This window comes from Pelmatolapia mariae, linkage group LG6 (genome assembly GCF_036321145.2).
Source record: "Pelmatolapia mariae isolate MD_Pm_ZW linkage group LG6, Pm_UMD_F_2, whole genome shotgun sequence".
Taxonomy (NCBI): Eukaryota; Metazoa; Chordata; class Actinopteri; order Cichliformes; family Cichlidae; genus Pelmatolapia; species Pelmatolapia mariae.
Window position 1 is genome coordinate 27,288,425 of NC_086232.1, and position 17,298 is coordinate 27,305,722.

A 17,298-nucleotide genomic window follows, 5' to 3' on the forward strand; every position below is an offset into this window, starting at 1 on the left:
GATGTGTATCCACACATACAATGTGATCATTGTCCTGCTGCACAACAAAAGTGCACTTCAGCTTGAGGTAACAAACAGATGGCTGGATATTGTCCTTCAGGACAGCAGAATTCATGCTTCCATTTAAGATCTTGGGGATCATCAAGATGTTTTCTGGCAAAACTGAGACGAGCCTTTATGTTCATTTTGCTCAGCTGTGGTTTTTGTTTTGCAGCTTTTGCTATGCCACTTTTTCCCAGTTTATCTTATGGTAGAGTCATGAACCTTAACTGAGGTAAGGTGAAAGCTGATAGCAATTCTTCTTCTTATTATCATTATTATTATTATAGAGTCTTTATTTCACAAAAAACACTGAGGTGACTTTTGTTGTTCTGACAAACATGATACTCCTCTGAGGTCTTTAACCAATAAAAACGTTTATTATTGATCATTACAAGGCAGATGTATTAAACGTATTTAAACATTTTACATTTTACTTATTTTACATTTTACAAAAAAAACAAGTGATTCTGTTGAAACCAGCAAACTTTAAACATGCTGTTGAGAAATCATTCTTAATTTCTGTTGCTGGGAAAAGAAAAAAGAAGGAAAAGAAAAGAAGAGTGGATGTTACAGAAATATCTTTTATTTTCTACATTAACATTGCATTCATACACAACCATTATTACAAGACTAACATGAAGTTAAGAGAGAAACAGAGCACTTAATGTTTATGAAGATATGCATCAAGACGTTTATGAAGATAATCACTGTATATTTAATCACACTCTTATATTAAGATTCACTAATAAAAATTTGATGTTTGACGGATCCTACTATAATTGTTCATTTCTCATTTGAACATACAAACCAATAAATGGCATATAAAACACTTTTTTCCCCTTATTTTTCAGTTAGTTGACATCTTTTCAATGCCTTCCTGGACGTTCTTGTAGTGAAAGACAACAGAGGCTATCTGCTCATATATTTTCTGCTGCCCACACTCAAACAGACATGCAAACCAGCCATCATCAATGTAAGCCAGGTCTGAGTAACCACTGGGTCCATCATTAATGATCCAGGGTTCGCTCCATGCCTTTGGATCACGTGGGGATTTGTTCAGATACACTCCTAACTTAACCCTTTTTTTCAGATTGGTTGGGTGCGTGAACAGCAGCCACTTGTTTTGGTTCTGGCTTGGGTCACTTTCTGTGTTTGCAGTTTCTGGTTGAGCTGGGAAGGAGATCACACTTCCCTGGCAGCCTGAAGCTGTTTCCACAAGCTTGTCTCCAGGTTGGAAAATCTTGAAGTTATCTCCATTATCATCACTGACTGCTTCCACTCGATAGCCATTTTCATTACGGGCATTGCAGTAGATGTGGTCTTTGGAAAGTTCAGCCATTTCACACTCAACTGATAATGTTTTAAACAGTTCACCAAATTTCCAGTTATTACCATGATCATTACTATACAATGAGAGTGCATATGGTTTACTACTTGGTTTGCAGTGAGTATAAGCATAAACTGGGATAATCAGTCTACCGCTCTCTGTTTGAATCCCGTGGCCTGGCCCAACGGCAAATGTGGACCATTTTTTTATTTCACTCAGTTTGTCAGTCAAATCGGTCACATCGCTCCAGGTTTCTCCAAGATCCTCACTTGTGATGTAGCAGAGACGGGTCCTGTTGTCATAGTTTTCTTTTTGGTCACTCTCAGTGATGCCGTCTTCAACACAGATGAAAAACAGGAAAAGTGTATTGTTGACCTTGTCATACACCGGGCAGGGGTTCATTGGACGGTATCCTTTAATCAGTGCGTTTTCCACCTCTCTGAGCTCTGACCACTAAAAGAGAAATTGTTCATAAGTAAATAAAACAGAACAGTTCAGAACAGGAGCGTAATTAACAAGTAATTTAGAACTGAAATGGTTGATTATCACTATTACCTCAACCGTCTTCTCAGAGAATCCCTCCTTGATCTTTCCTGTTCTCATAACCAGCTTTTCTGTACTTTCATCCTTTGGAGTCTTCCTTTGCTCTGCAAAGGCAAGTAAAGTTTTACTTTCTCTCTCATACAGAAGAGCAGGGATCCTGTAAACAACAGATTTAAAAAGAGTTTGCTTGTGCAGCTGATCTGTTGTTGAAGGTTCAGAGGCCATGTTTGCTGTCCTTGTGTACAAAATGTATATTAAATTATAAAGAAGCCTTGCTGGGTTTATCTCTGCGGTCCTCATATTTTGTGTTGCTTTGACTTTTATAGGCTGGTTGTTAGAGAGTGTGGATGAGGGAGGGATCTTTTTATCACAGATCGATGGTCATTTCTGAGGAAATGATTCACATTTCATTGAACTCCACCCCCCGTTCCCTTAACAAATTAAATAGGCAAAACCCATCTTTCATCATGCATGTCAGGAAAACAACCAGAATGAAAACTTTTAATAGCTGTTATGTCTGAATTGTATTATTTTGTACATACAGCGGTGTAAAAAACAATGTTTGCCCCCTTCCTGATTTCCATATTTGTCACACTTAAATGTGTCAGATCAAACAAATTTAAATATTAATAAAATATGACACAAGTAAAGGCAAAATGCATTCTCTGGATGAATGTATTTAATATAAAGGGGAAAGAAAATCCAAACTACATGGCCCTGTGTGAAAACGTGATTGCCCTCTAAACCTAATAACTGGTTGGGCCACCCTTAGCAGCAACAACTGCAATCAAACTTTATTGATAATTGGCAATGAGTCTTTGACAGTGCTGTGGAGGATTTTTGGCCCACTCATCTTTGCAGAATTGTTGCAATTCAGCCACACTGAGGGCTTTCAAGCATGAACCACCTTTTTAAGGTCATGCCAGAGCATGTTAATCAGTTTCAGGTCAGGACATTGATGAGGCTGCTCCAGTCCTCATTTTCTTATTCTTAAGCCATTATGAGGTGGAATTACTGATGTGTTTTGGATCATTGTCCTGCTGCACAACAAAAGTGTGCTTCAGCTTGAGGTAACAAACAGATGGCTGGATATTGTCCTTCAGGACAGCAGAATTCATGCTTCCATTTAAGATCTTGGGGATCATCAAGATGTTTTCTGGCAAAACTGAGACGAGCCTTTATGTTCATTTTGCTCAGCTGTGGTTTTTGTTTTGCAGCTTTTGCTATGCCACTTTTTCCCAGTTTATCTTATGGTAGAGTCATGAACCTTAACTGAGGTAATGGAGGCCTACTGTTCTTTGGTTGTTGCTCTGGGGTCTTTTGTGATCTCTTGGATGAGTGGTCTCTGAGCTCTTGGGGTAATTTTGGTTGGCCGGCCACTCCTGGGAAGGTTCACGACTGTTCCATGTCTTCGCCATTTGTGGCTAATGGCTCTCACTTTGGTTTGCTGGAGTCCCAGCAGCTTTAGAAAAGGCTTTATAACCTTTTCCAGACTGATAGATCTCAATTAGTTTGTTTCTCATTTGCTCCTGAATTTCCTTGGACTGCAGCATGTCTGGCTTTTGAGGATGAAGATCATGATTTAGGAAGTAAAAAACATCATGACTCAAACACAAAACAGTTAAAAGTAATCCTGATATTGTATGGTTTTTGAAGTCTTGAGAATACAAAAGAGAAATCAAGCATAGAAGATTTTATAGAAGGTCAAAATGATGGTCAGACTTCAGACTGGGCTGGAATCCAACGAGAAGAGACCACTAAGTGCACTAACTCAGAAAAGACCTTAGTTACTTAAGTTATGATACCAAAGTAGTAAATATTTAAATAGTAAAGCAGTAAGTCTTTGGTGTCATTTACCCCCCCAAAATAAATCACCTATAAAATCTAATACCAATAGAATAAATAAATAAATTAGAGCTGTGCACACTTTGCAGCTAAGGCAGCTTGAAGGTGGAGTCTCTTTCCTTATCAGGGATTCTGCAGATGTGTTCTGGAGAAAGAGGTGTTTAAAGTTGTTTTTCATGGATGTGTTCCTGTATTATTACAATGGGTAACTGGGTGGGATTAATGACAGTGAGAGTTAGAGAATGTGACTCTTGGCTGGTCTTCAGGTTTCATTAGCAGCCAAACATTGCTCATCTCTGATGAAGTGATTTCCTTCTCAGTTAACTAACCTCGCTTCTCCACTCTAGATCTTGCAGATGATGCACATTCGTACAGCTTTTGCTGTAACACGTGCACATCATTCTGACTAGCAATAAACACAGTTAGATCATCAGCATAGGGAGACTGGCTCACTGATATGTTGGCATCTGTAGCAAAGGTTAACCCTGTGAGACCCTGCCTAAGTTGGCTCAAGAGATGCTAAACAGCAAAAGCATACAACATCCCAGATAATTGATAACCTTGCCTAATGCCTCTTCACAAAAGGATTGGTCTACTGAGTCCCCCTTTGATCTTCAACAAAACAGCAGCATTCCAATACAGTAGCTTGATCCGTGAAAGAAAATTTTCCCCAAACCTAAAAGCTTCAAGGGCCCTAAACAAATATAAGCGATCCACCCTGGCAAAAGCTTTTTCTTTATCTAGGTAGGGGAGAGCCCAACTAGGGCAGAGCAGATTTGATTGGACAATCTTGCTGTGTCCATGTAATCACAAGAATCAACAAGGTGAAAGCTGATAGCAATTCTTCTCATTATTATCATTATTATCATTATTATTATTATAGAGTCTTTATTTCACAAAAAACACTGAGGTGACTGTTGTTGTTCTGACAAACATGATACTCCTCTGAGGTCTTTAACCAATAAAAACGTTTATTATTGATCATTACAAGGCAGATTTATTAAACTTATTTAAACATTTTATCAGTGACTGAGCATTTTAATTAATGACTTATTACAACAACAACAAAAACAACAACAAGTGATTCATCTGAAACCATCAAACTTTAAACATGCTGTTGAGAAATCTTTATTAATTTCTGTTGCTGGGAATAGAAAAAAAGAAGAGTGGATACTACAGAAATCTCTTTTATTTTCTACATTAACATTGCATTCATACACAACCATTATTACAAGACTAACATGACATCAAGAGAGAAACAGAGCACTTAATGTTTATGAAGATAATCACTGAATATTTAATCACACTCTTATATTAAGATTTCATTTCATTTCATTCATTTCATTTATTTATTTATTTCACACTTGGTACACAATTTCCACAGTTAGTTCTTTCAGATAAACCAACTTCACTTTCTATCAGTAAAGCAGTGCAACCATGTGTGAAAAGGAGCAGGAAGAAGAATATATTCTTATTAAACCCTGCCCCCTATCTACAATCCAACTTATATTGCAAGTGGGCACCAAAAATCAAGGAACAAACTAACATTGACATTCATCTCCAGTCCTAACGCAAACCAAACAACAAATTAACAATCAGAATATACCACTCCACATAATAACAAGGAGAAAAGATAAGTAAATAAAATAAATGAGGCAAAAAATAATGGATCCTTTTTCAATTAACTCCAATTTCATTCACATTCTTCATATTGAGTTATCGTTTTAGACATGTAACACTTTTTAAAACAATGTAAATTTATACAATTCTTTAAATTATAATGAAGAGAATTCCACAGTCGTATACCCCTAACCGTTGGACTCATTAATCTTTGTGTAGTCCTAGCTAGTTGATGCTTAAAATAAAATTTCCTTCTGCTGTCTTCTCCCCCCGAACACATTAAAAATACTCTTTGTAACTTAAAAGGCAAAATATTATTTTTAGCCTTAAACATAATTAATAGTGTCCGTAGTTTCACTAAATCTCCTAATTTTAATAATTTCGATTTTATAAATAATTTATTTGTATGTTCTCTATATTTAACGTTATGAATCATTCGTATCACTTTCTTCTGTAATAAGTTTATAGGTTTTATAGTATTCTCATATGTATTCCCCCACACTTCGACACAGTAACTAAAGTATGAGAAAAAGAATGAAAAATATAAAATTTGCATTGTCTTGTGGTCTAATAAATCTCTTACATTTCCCAAAATATAAATGTTTTTAACCATCTTCTTTCTAATATACTCAATATGTGATTTCCACGTCAAATTTTCATCTACTATTACACCCAAAAAGCGAAATTCAGTAACTCTTCAATCAATTCTCCATTAATGGACATAATAACTTCTTCCTCCTTTACACGATTGCCAAATATCATGAATTTCGTTTTTGTCAGATTCAAAGATAATTTATTAGATTCACTAATAAATAAACAAATAATAATAAATGAAGGATCCTACTATAATTATTTATTTCTCATTTGAACATACAAACCAATAAATGGCATATAAAACACTTTTTTCCCCTTATTTTTCAGTTAGTTGACATCTTTTCAATGCCTTCCTGGACGTTCTTGTAGTGAAAGACAACAGAGGCTATCTGCTCATGTATTTCCTGCTGCCCACACTCAAACAGACATGCAAACCAGCCATCATCAATGTAAGCCAGGTCTGAGTAACCACTGGGTCCATTATTAATGATCCAGGGTTCGCTCCATGCTTTTATGTGAGGTGGACATTTGTTCAGATACACTCCTAACTCAAACCTTTTTTTCGGACTGGTTGGGTGCGTGAACAGCAGCCACTTTTCAAGGTTCTGGCTTGGGTCACATTCTGTGTTTTCACTTTCTTGTTGAGCTGGGAAGGAGATCACGCTTCCCTGGCAGCCTGAAGCTGTTTCCACAAGCTTGTTTCCTGGTTGGGGAATGGTAAAGATATGTCCATCATCATCACTGACTGCTTCCACTCGATAGCCATTTTCATTATTGGGGCGACCGTGGCTCAGAGGGTTGGGAAGGGCACCTGTAACCGGAAGGTCGCCGGTTCGATCCCCGGCCTCTCTGTCCTGGTCGTTGTGTCCTTGGGCAAGACGCTTTACCCTACCGCCTACTGGTGTTGGCCAGAGGGGCCGATGGCGCGATATGGCAGCCTCGCTTCTGTCAGTCTGCCCCAGGGCAGCTGTGCACCACCAGTGTGTGCATGTGAGCGTGACTGAATAATGTCATTGTAAAGCGCTTTGGGTGCCTTGAAAAGCGCTATATAAATCCAATGTATTATTATTATTATGGGCTTTGCAGTAGAAGTAGTCTTTGGAAAGTTCAGCCATTTCACACTCAACTGATACCGTATTAAACAGTTCCCCAAATTTCCAGTTTTCACCATGACTATCACTATACAGTGAGAGTGCATACGATTTACAATGGGAACTGAACTAAACATGTAATTAGTTTACAACAGCAACGCGAGAGGGAAGCACTACTGCGACAAGTTTAAGCATAAACTGGGATAATCAGTCGACCACTCTCTGTTTGAATCCCATGGCCTGGCCCAACAGCAAATGTGGACCAGTGTTTTATTTCACTCAGTTTGTCCGTCAAATCGGTCACATCGCTCCAGGTTTCTCCAAGATCCTTACTTTTGATGTAGCAGAGACGGGTCCTGTTGTCATAGCATTTTCTTTGGTACATTTCAGTGATATTGTGTTCAACACAGATGAAACACAGGAAACGTTTCTTGTTGTCCTTGTCATACCCTGGGCAGGGGTTCATTGGACAGTGTTTTTCAATAAGTACCTTTTCCACTAGTTTGAGCTCTGACCACTAAAAAAGATTGTTCATAAGTAAATAAAACACAACAGTTCAAAACAGGACTGTAATTAACAAGTAATTTAGAACTGAAATGGTTGATTATCACTATTACCTCAACCATCATCTTAGATGATTCCTCCTTCATCTTTCCTGTTTTCATAACCAGCTTTTTTCCGCTGACATCATCTGGAGTCTTCCTTTGCTCTGAGAGATTACATATGGATCAGAGACCTTTCATATGAAAACACTAAACACAGCACAAGCTCCAGAAAGACACACTCACTGAAACAATCAATCTACTGCTGTGATGGTCTGGGTGAGCTGCCCGTAGGTTTCCAGTGTTCCCATGTTCTCATTTGCATCCACCCCGGGGGCAAAGCCCTCCTCATCTCACCTGCACAGCTCACCTGAACCTGATCCCTGGCAATCAGCGAGACAGTATTTAAGATAGTAAATCTCTTCTCTGTCAGTTTATCAGCTAAGTCAAGTTGGTAACAGGCCTTCATGAGCTGTTTGCAGTCATGGTATGCCAAAACACCTCACCAGGAATCCCTTCCTTGCATTTTTCAAGTTCACGTTTGCCTTATAAATAAAGCTTGTGTTAAATCTACCAGCTGCCTCTGTGTCTGGTCTGCACTTGGGTCCACACTCACGTACTGGCCTCTGGGCTCCTTTGACAACTGCACTGTTTTTCAGGACTATGAGCATAGCTGCACAGGTATTGCTGTTGGTTGGACAAATAATAGTTGCTTTGGAATTATCTATTGATCATTCTCCCCTTAAATGAGTCCTAATTCCCAATTCCCCTTTTAATATAAATATTTTTGTACTAGTATTCCAGTACAGAGTTCTACAGAGTTACTTGTTTGTGGTTAATACTCAAACTGATATTGAAGCAAAAAACACCAATGATCGAGGCTTTGCATGTTTGAATTTGTGCAAAAGGTGAACTTTGCATTTCAGGCATGTTATTATGAACGCATGGATATCTAGGTGTTTATTGAAAGCTGCACAAAGAAGTAAATATAATTTCCTATGCATCTATGGAACTGGAGAAAACTCACTGATTGATGTGTGATGATGATGGATGATGATGTTTGTCATGTCAGTTGATTGTACTGTAACCAAACTCAGTACTGATGTGTTCAAGCAAGGATTCTTCTGAGAAAAAAGGGGCACAGTTTGGAGAGTGTGTATTACACAGTAATAATTTATCATTAGTTTTGAGGGTAACCTTTTCTTTCTGAGGAGAAAGGCTCACACTTACAAGTCCCTTATTAATAATAAATATACAGTGAAAGTCAGGTGTGTTACTGATATTTTTATTAGCCTTCACCAAAGTCTCCAGCTTCCCTTCTCGGGGAAGATACACACTTTTATTGACTTTGTGCTGTACCTTCCTAAGCAGTAACAATGAAACTCCTCTTTAATTATTGTGTATTCTACAGCTGTGTTCTGGAGAAACACACACTGAAAGCTGTGATCAAAATATTAATGCCGGACCTACACTGTTATGGTTTCCAAATCACTGGATGTTTACTCTCCAGTAGCCTTCCTGACTTCACTGCAGCTAAAACTATCACGGGTTAACTGTTTAATTTCAGTTTGCTTCCCACACAATGAACATGCAAACCAACCATCATCAATATAAACCTAGTCTAACCACTGGGTCCAGGGTTTGGTCCATGATTTTGGATTGTTCAGACAGATGACTAGATGAACTCACTTTGACTTATGCAGCCACTTGTTTATGTGTGGATCACTTTTTATTTCCAGTTTCATTTTGAGCTGGAAAAGAAAACACACTTCTCTGACCTCCTGCTCTGGACCTGTTTCTGCAAGCTTTCCACCAGTGCGTGCTAACAATCGTTATCATCATCGTAAGCATAAAGTGAAGCTATCAATCTGGTGTCCTCTATTTGGAGTCCATGGCCTGGCTCAGCGATGGATTCAGCCCGGGGTTTCTTAAAAAAATTAAATACATTTAAATTTATAAATATGTTTTTAATAATGCTAAAAATTAAGCTTGCCTATGGAAGCTGTTTACATTATACCCTGAACACTGCACACTTTACAAAAGGCTCTTATCATCTTGCACAATAATATATAGCAATATTGTGCAATATGCTGAGGCAAGCAGATTTTTTTGTTCTGTTTTTTATAACTTGAAAAATACCTTGTTCAGCTCAAAACTGATAGTAGGCGTTGGCTATTAATTTTTGCCAGAGCATAATGTGAGAAAGTGGGACTCTTGTGGAAGTGGAATTCAGTTCTGCTCAATATCAGTTGTATATCTTTATAAACTTATTAATAGAGCCTTCCACAACAGTCCCACCATCAAATGTAACCCCTTGTAAAAATTAGTTGACTACCCCAGTAAGGTTAAATCGATTAAATCGAATAACCGGCCACCTAAGTGTTTAAAGAAGGAGAAAATCCTTCCTGCTGTTCACGCTGGAGTTTTGTGGTCCAGACTACAAACTTATGTAGGACAATGAATAACTGTCATTAACTCAATCCTAGCTAGATTGTGACATGAAAAAGACTAACAAGAAGTTGTGGTAGTTTGCAATACCTGAAAGACAAATCTGGACCAGCTGCACAACTCTGTGCTGCCCTGCAGCCCATAAAATGTCCACATTCACAGCTTTTCTCTCCTCTGCACTTTCCATTTCTCCACGCTGCTCCATTTCCACTCCTACCTCCAGCGCTCATAAACAATTATTAATTGTTAATTGTTATTAATAATAATTATTATTATTGAACCTTTTTTAACCCTTTAAGACCTACCATAGAACCAAGTCCGTCAGAGCTTACTTTATATTTTTACATGCTGTAGTGCCATTTTTGGGAGCATTTCAAGTTGCTATACATCAATACAACTGTTATAGCCCAAATTTTAATAATATGTATGCATTAAGTCCATAGTAACTACATAAATTGCAAAAAAAGTGCAATAAGCTACAAAAAAATTGAAAATCGTTTTTGGTTTTTTTATCCCTCAAAACTGTAAATACAAAAAAGTTGCCAAAAGTAGTTGACAACAACAGGAAATTTATTTTGAGTGTCTTCATAGTTTTATTTTTGAGATACACCAATTTTTATACACTGCAGAAAAAACGAATATAAATATTATAGTTGAAGAACTCCCTGGCATCTGGTTTGGCCTTTGTCTATCTCACAGCCATCAGGCCAAGTTTTGCTTCCCTTTTCTGAAAAGGGAAATAACAAGGAAGGGATAAAGAAAGAATGTGAACTTTGCCGTCCTCCCTCATGCTTCACACTGCCAAAATTTATGTTAAGTCAAAAAAAAATACAACGCAACACAACTGCATCTCCTTAAAGCACCCAAGTTAAGTTTGTTTGTTTTGGTTTTTTGCATGATGTGAATTCAATTAAAAAGTCTCTTGCAGGCTTTTGTTTAGTTTTCTTTGACTTAAATGTGAATTTACTGGATTTTTTTAGTGGCTCGTAGAACGTAAACTTCAAATCCAGCATAACTGATGTAACCAGTTGTGTAAATATTTTCTTAGTTAGTTTTCTCAGTGTGAGAGCTAAATCTGTTCACACTGACAATAAACTTCAGTTCTTCAATTAATGTAAAAATATAACTTTAAGTGTCAGCTGCTTCTCTACTAGACTCTCTGCAAAGACATCTTACCATGCTCCCAGTAACACTTTAAAACTATAAATGAGATACAATAACCTTTATTTCCACGTCCTCATTTTAGGTTTGACAGTGTTTTAGTAGGTAAAGGTGAATGCTTGGACATGAATTGAGCTGCGGTTTGGGGAAGGCCTCGAAGGAGACTGGCGATGGCTCCCGGGCCTGGCAGATCACCATGCACTAAATAGGAATGAAGAAGTTAAAGAATTGAAAACAAGAAGGGAGGGAGGGTGGGGCACGTAAACGAGAATGAACAGCTTGCGTAACTGGGGGAACTTATATAAATGAGAACTGGAATGAGCGTGTTTGGAGGCGTTGTCCTGCTCCTGAAATTCCGATACATAATTTCCAAATGATGCTGATCACTGCTTTTTGTGACTCCGACATGACTTTATGTACCATCTATTAAAGGCACACCCCAAGTTTACTCTTTCCTGTGTTTGTTCCAACTATAAAAATCTCTGAACAGTTAAGCAACGCGTTCTTGGAAGACTGCTTTAAATGAATTTCACTCTATTAAACTTTAGTTTAATGATTTGAGTGAGATCCCAGCAGTTCACTTATTTTAACTTATTATTTCAAGTAAATCAACAAACTGCTGCAGCATTTGGGAGAGTTTAGAGTGAATGGTGTCTGACGCTGTGTTGACAAGCCTCCCATCTGAGTATGCAGCAGAGGACCACCCTGGTTGACTCTCAGCTCTCTTCAGCTATTCCCTCTTTCCTACGTAAGCTTTTAAACCTCTTCTTTTGGAATTGGCTGCCTTGTTTGCTCATTTTGTCTGTGAGCATCATGTTGGAGCTCCAAGTTGTTTATGATGGATCAAAGGCTCCAGCATCAAATTAAATCTTTATTACCATACTACTCCCCCCCAAAAAACAGTCACCACTTGTATTATTCAATCAGTCATTTCATATGGAATAGATTTCTTTGTGAATGTACAACATGTAGGCTCTGATTTGTCCACAAGCAAACATAAAAGAAGTGAAGGAAGTGAAGAATGATTTAATGCAGCCCCTCCAAGGAATGCACTCTGTACAGAGCCTGTGTGGGTGATGGCATGGAGGTGATGCACAAAGAGCATCAGGAGCTGCAGTAGATAGCCTCGCTGTTAAGGTGAGCAGTATGGCAAGAGTCACCCAGAGTAAACACACTGATCAATCAAGGACATAATTAGTGAAGTCCTGTTGTGAACCTGAGCATTTTATTTCTCAATAAGCTGGTGATTTAAAATTTGATGCAATGAGTGAGGGCTGTATGTGATTGAGCACCATGCACACTGCAACCACAAGATACTCTAGTTTCAACCCTAAGGCATATGCTAAAGCGTTATCCTCTTATTAGACTCCAATGGGGACCTGTGTGTGCCTACATTGTTGATCAAAGCAGACAAGGAACATTTTCTGGACTTCCAAAAAAATGCAGGTGAAAGGTAGTTCAGACTCACATCAATCTTTTATATACAGTCTGTGAACAACTTCAGCATTACATCCATCAGCCACACAGTTAAACCCATTGGCAGGTGAAGCAAACAACAGCAATCATCTCGTAATGTTCTGCTGGGAAGGCTTGCTTCTGAGATTTCACCTGGCTGTCTCACACATCTGGGTGTGTCCACAATCTGAAGGGTCACTGCTGTTTTAAAAGCAGATGCTTTTAGCCCTATCGTGATCTATGATGTTTTATTTGCTAATATTGATACACTGCAGCTCCTGTTTAATGTCATGAAAAATCAGTTTGTGCAGTTTGTGTTTACAGACAGGAAAAAAACTGAATGCTTGATATTTAATGCGATGTCAAAATCATACATTAAGTCTAATATTTTCTAAAAGATGTCCAGTTCATTCATTTGTAGCATAGCCTAATACACCCAGAAAAAAAGTAATATTAGTTGAGGCATGTGTGCCTATTGTGAGTCTGAAACCCATGTTTCAGTGGAGTCTGTTTTCTGAACTCTTTAAAGCAATTAGTGATCCACTTAAGGCCGACATAAGATTAATGCCAGAAGAGCCGACGAACAGAGCTGTGAAACTAATCTGTAATACATTCCTGTGTTACTGACAACTTGTAGACATGAGGGAAACTGCAGGCCAGAGTCATCTGTACAAGCTCAGCTCAGCCCCTTTGAACCATAATCCCCCTCGAACATTTAGACACAGAGCAGAAAGGATCGCCGAGTGGCACAAAGTCATCAACCACACAATGCTGAGATTCACTTCAAAACAATGAGAATATGAAACAAGGGCAGAATCATGCACATGTGTGAATAAAAAGACCAAGTTGAAAGGCATAAAAGACTTATATGTCCGAGCATATGGTTGCCAGATTTTGCAGCAGACTTCTGATCGCACAAATAAATCCTTTTCTGGTTTTTGAGTGAGGATGGATGAATGGGAGGTGGATAACGATGTGAGGGAGTTTGTTTCATGTCAGGGGACCGCTGACGGTGTACGAGTGTGAGCGCGCTGTGCGACAGCACCATTCACAAAGATATGCTTTGAATCTGATGTATGGACCTCAGTTAATGTAGCAAAGAGGAAACATCCTTTCTGATCCATTATGCTGCAATAAAATGTTTCTGAAATCATGAAAGCAAAATGAATGATAGAGAAAGATTCAAAAGCAATCAGAAGGTCAGCTGAAGGCAAAAACAACAAAATGGCACAACACAGGACACAATAATTAACGCATAAATAAAATACACGAGCTAAAGCTGCGAGCAAGAAACACAGTGAAAAAACGCGGTGTTATACTTTTTCATGTGTGCGCAGCAGTAAAAGAGCAGGGATGTGGTGGGTAAGATGTCATAAACATGCTTGCAAGAAGTGATTTGTGGGTCTCGCACAGATTATGAATGGTGGCAGCATCAAACAGCTGTCACTGAAAAACTGCAGACATGTTTGAGCGGCCTCGTGTGTGCTCAAAAATGTTGTTTGCTTTACTTACAGCAGGAAACTGAGCAAGATAAATCTCAGATAAACTGATCTCATGTTCACACGCATGTGACACAAATTTGAGCAAACTGGCAGAGATTTCTGGCCACATTTACATTTTGTTTCACTTTATTATTGAGCAAAGTGTTCATGGAAACTTTTATGAAAGGCATATGTGCGAAAAGCTGCAGTTTCTTTCATGGCCACTTGAGGCTTTATACGAAAGCAAACAAGCTAAAGTTTAACCACAAAAATAAAGTCATAAAAATCTTTACAGGCGCAAATGTATTTTTATTTGGGTTTTTTTTGTTTATATAGCATAATTTCTATTATAAAAATTACCTTTTGAATTGCATTAAGGCTTGATGCACAATGACCAGGGGTTGGTTTCATTTTGCTCAGAGTTTTTTTCTTTTTTTTCTAACAAATACATCTTTTTTTAAGTCTGTTTCTTGCTTTGTTTTTACCATATCTCACGTAATATCACAGTAAATTAAAAAGACATGTTGTAAAACTAAATCAAGAAGCTCCCCGGCTCTGCTGCTTTCTTATCCCAATTCTGGCTCGAAAAACAAAGCAACATGCAAAAACATGAGGCTCCAGAACAAACGCAATTGCGGCATTGCACAGCAAGCATCTGCTAAAGGCAGACAAACAAAAGTGCTTATTGTTTTAATTGCTCACCATACTGTGTTCATTCATTGCGTCAGCTCTCGTGATTTCTTTTTAAGCCACCAGAGATGTTTCATTTTCAGGGATAAAAAAAAAAACTGCATGTGAGACGAGGTTTGAATCAGCATTCAGCACACATCACACAAATGTTCTGCTCAAGAGAGAGCAAAACTGCAAATCAAAGTTTAGAGAGAGTAAATTGTGTCCTTAAATGTGCTAGGTGTATCTGCAGGTTGTGCAAGTGGGTAACTATTTGTGACAATGTGTTCATGAAAGGTGAAAACATTTCAATATGCCGCCCCCAAGTGGGCAAATACTGCAGCTGCTGTGTTTGCCACGTCATCCTGAGAAGTATGCTCATTTATAAGTTATAAACTTTTCCTTCAGCTCTTTGTATAGAGCAGCCTCGCCTTCACGTTTTTCTGCTCTAGATATTCTCCTGAGTTTGCCCCGCTGGACAGAGAGGATACTATTGAAGCTGTTTGCCTCCTCGCCCAAAATATGAGTGATGCATACCGATATGCCACACATGCACTAACATTGGCCACACACATACTTCATCATGCTCTATATTCAGATTTTAAGTATTTGCATGACAGAGGATTAGATCTTTAAAAGAATTCATTCACTTTATTTCCCAGCATTTATTGGTTTCCAACTTGTGTGCGAAGGCTGAGTTTAACAAGTCAGAAAGAACAACAAGTACTGCAGAGCCAGGTGGGATAAAACCCATAGCACCCAATAACTAGAGCATCAGTGAAAATGCATTTTAACGGTTCCAGGTAACACACCTCGCCATTGTTGTTCAGATGGAGTCAACATGAAGTAAAAGCTTTGTTTGATTTTGCCTTTCCACACTCACTTATTGTCTCATTATGAGGGACAAATGATCCAGCGGGGATGAAGACAAACCAAGAAAAGGCCCCGCATGCACAAGATTTAATGTGAACAGGGTGTATACAAACACAATGTATTCTTCTTCATGCTGCGTTTTATGACCAGGAGTACGGATTGCTTTCGGTCATTTAAGAGGGCAGTTTTAATGTCATGTTGTGTAACTAGCCACATCTTTATCCTGTTATAACTTTATTAATTTGGCTTCAGCTTTCATCCAGAGTTTATAGGCCTTCAAAATGCCTGAATCCCAGAGGTTGGTCTTGTTGAACAGAGCTCACCCACTGTGAGCTATGTAAACAGCTGTAAACCACACACAGACACATACTCACACATGCTGCACGGGAAAGAAACACTGACTCCTCAGGACCTGGGGGAAAAAAGAAAGAAAAGAAAAGATGCTCAACCAAAAGCTGAACCTCAAAGGAAGAATTTGCAAATATCATGTAATGCATTATAAGATCACCAAATAAAGAAACCAAACACTGCAAATCAGGGAAGGAAAATATGCCATGTTTGTTTCAAAGATGGGCTCCAAATTCAAGGGGAAAAAAAGAGTATTTGATTTGAAACGAGTTCATTAGTTTCAATAAAGTAGTTAAAGTAGTAGTAGAAACACACGGTGTTACAGTAAGAAAAAATGAAATGAAATTTTTGAAATGTTATCCTAATGAAACTTTCTTTTGAGTACATTTTTATTACCCTGAAAACAACAGATTAAAAAAATGTAACACCTATAGAGTCCACAGCTGTTTCCCTTTTTTTTTGTCAAATGTGTCAAATACATTTACCGTTTTTTCAACTATCAGGAGATTTTGGGGAAAGCGAGTAGAGGCTTCTGGCACACGCTCACCTTCTTATAGTGATATTAATGCCAGAGGAATTCCTAGCAGTAGCGACATCCTATAACAGCAACGCAGTCCAATTCAGTGAGTTCTTTAGTCTTTCATTAATGTTTGTAAAAGCAGACTAAAAACACCTGAATTCAAAGATTGAGAGGTGTGGCCCATTACTTTTATCCACGTAGTGTAAGTTCTCAACAATATACATTTTTAGTGGATATTAAACAATGCAAAGAAATGACTTTATACTTAGAGCCAGTATTTTGTTCCTCTGTATGTACAACCTGTTTCATTCCCTCCTCTCAACACCTTCCTAACAGACACACATTTACTGGACATGTTTTGACAGGTGGTCATCACTGGTTTATACTGTAGGCTCTAATTGCAGTCTGCAGGAACAGCAGAAGAGATGGAAAGAGAGCAAGTGTTAGTGAGTATGTGGCTGTCTTTGTGTTATGAATATAACAGGATGACAGACAAGAAAGACCAAACACACACACAGGAAATTTAGAAAGAGCAACTGAACATGAATCACAGACAGAATAAGTATTATTTCAGTCACAGCCAACGCAGTTGTCAGTGAGCGCCATGACCAAAATCCTTTTCATTCCCTTCTGTCTATTTCATAAACTAAATTCTTTATTCCCAGCACATCTGGCAGACAGATGTCTATCTCTTCTTACGTCTCTTATTTTCTCTCCCTCGCTCCTTCTTTTCCCTTTG

The 17,298-nt window shown here is 38.3% G+C and overlaps 2 protein-coding genes and 1 pseudogene across 2 annotated transcripts in view; all 3 read right to left on the reverse strand.

Annotated features, from left to right (window-relative positions):
* LOC134629266 (sialidase-3-like) overlaps positions 1 to 3,564 on the reverse strand; it is a 33,227-nt gene extending 29,663 nt beyond the window's left edge. The window contains exon 1 of the mRNA XM_063476454.2: positions 3,180 to 3,564. The gene's annotated coding sequence lies outside the window, so the exon portion shown is untranslated. The remainder of the gene's footprint in view (positions 1 to 3,179) is intronic.
* LOC134629734 (sialidase-4-like) lies at positions 747 to 2,137 on the reverse strand. Its single transcript, XM_063477255.2, has 2 exons — positions 1,925 to 2,137; positions 747 to 1,822 (listed from the first exon to the last, which is right to left on the reverse strand). Exons 1-2 carry the CDS (start codon positions 2,135 to 2,137, stop codon positions 890 to 892), a joined length of 1,146 nt encoding a protein of 381 aa, XP_063333325.1. The 3' UTR covers positions 747 to 889.
* Positions 3,565 to 6,294: 2,730 nt separating the features above from the next.
* LOC134629735 (sialidase-3-like) lies at positions 6,295 to 8,275 on the reverse strand (annotated as a pseudogene).
* Between the last annotated feature and the right edge of the window lie 9,023 nt (positions 8,276 to 17,298).

Coding starts and splice junctions, on each gene's coding strand:
- LOC134629734 (XM_063477255.2), bottom strand. CDS start 2,137: ATGGCCTCTGAACCTTCAACAACAGATCAGCTGCACAAGCAAACTCTT. Junction 1,823..1,924: donor TCTCTGAGAAGACGGTTGAG/GTAATAGTGATA, acceptor TTTCTCTTTTAG/TGGTCAGAGCTCAGAGAGGT.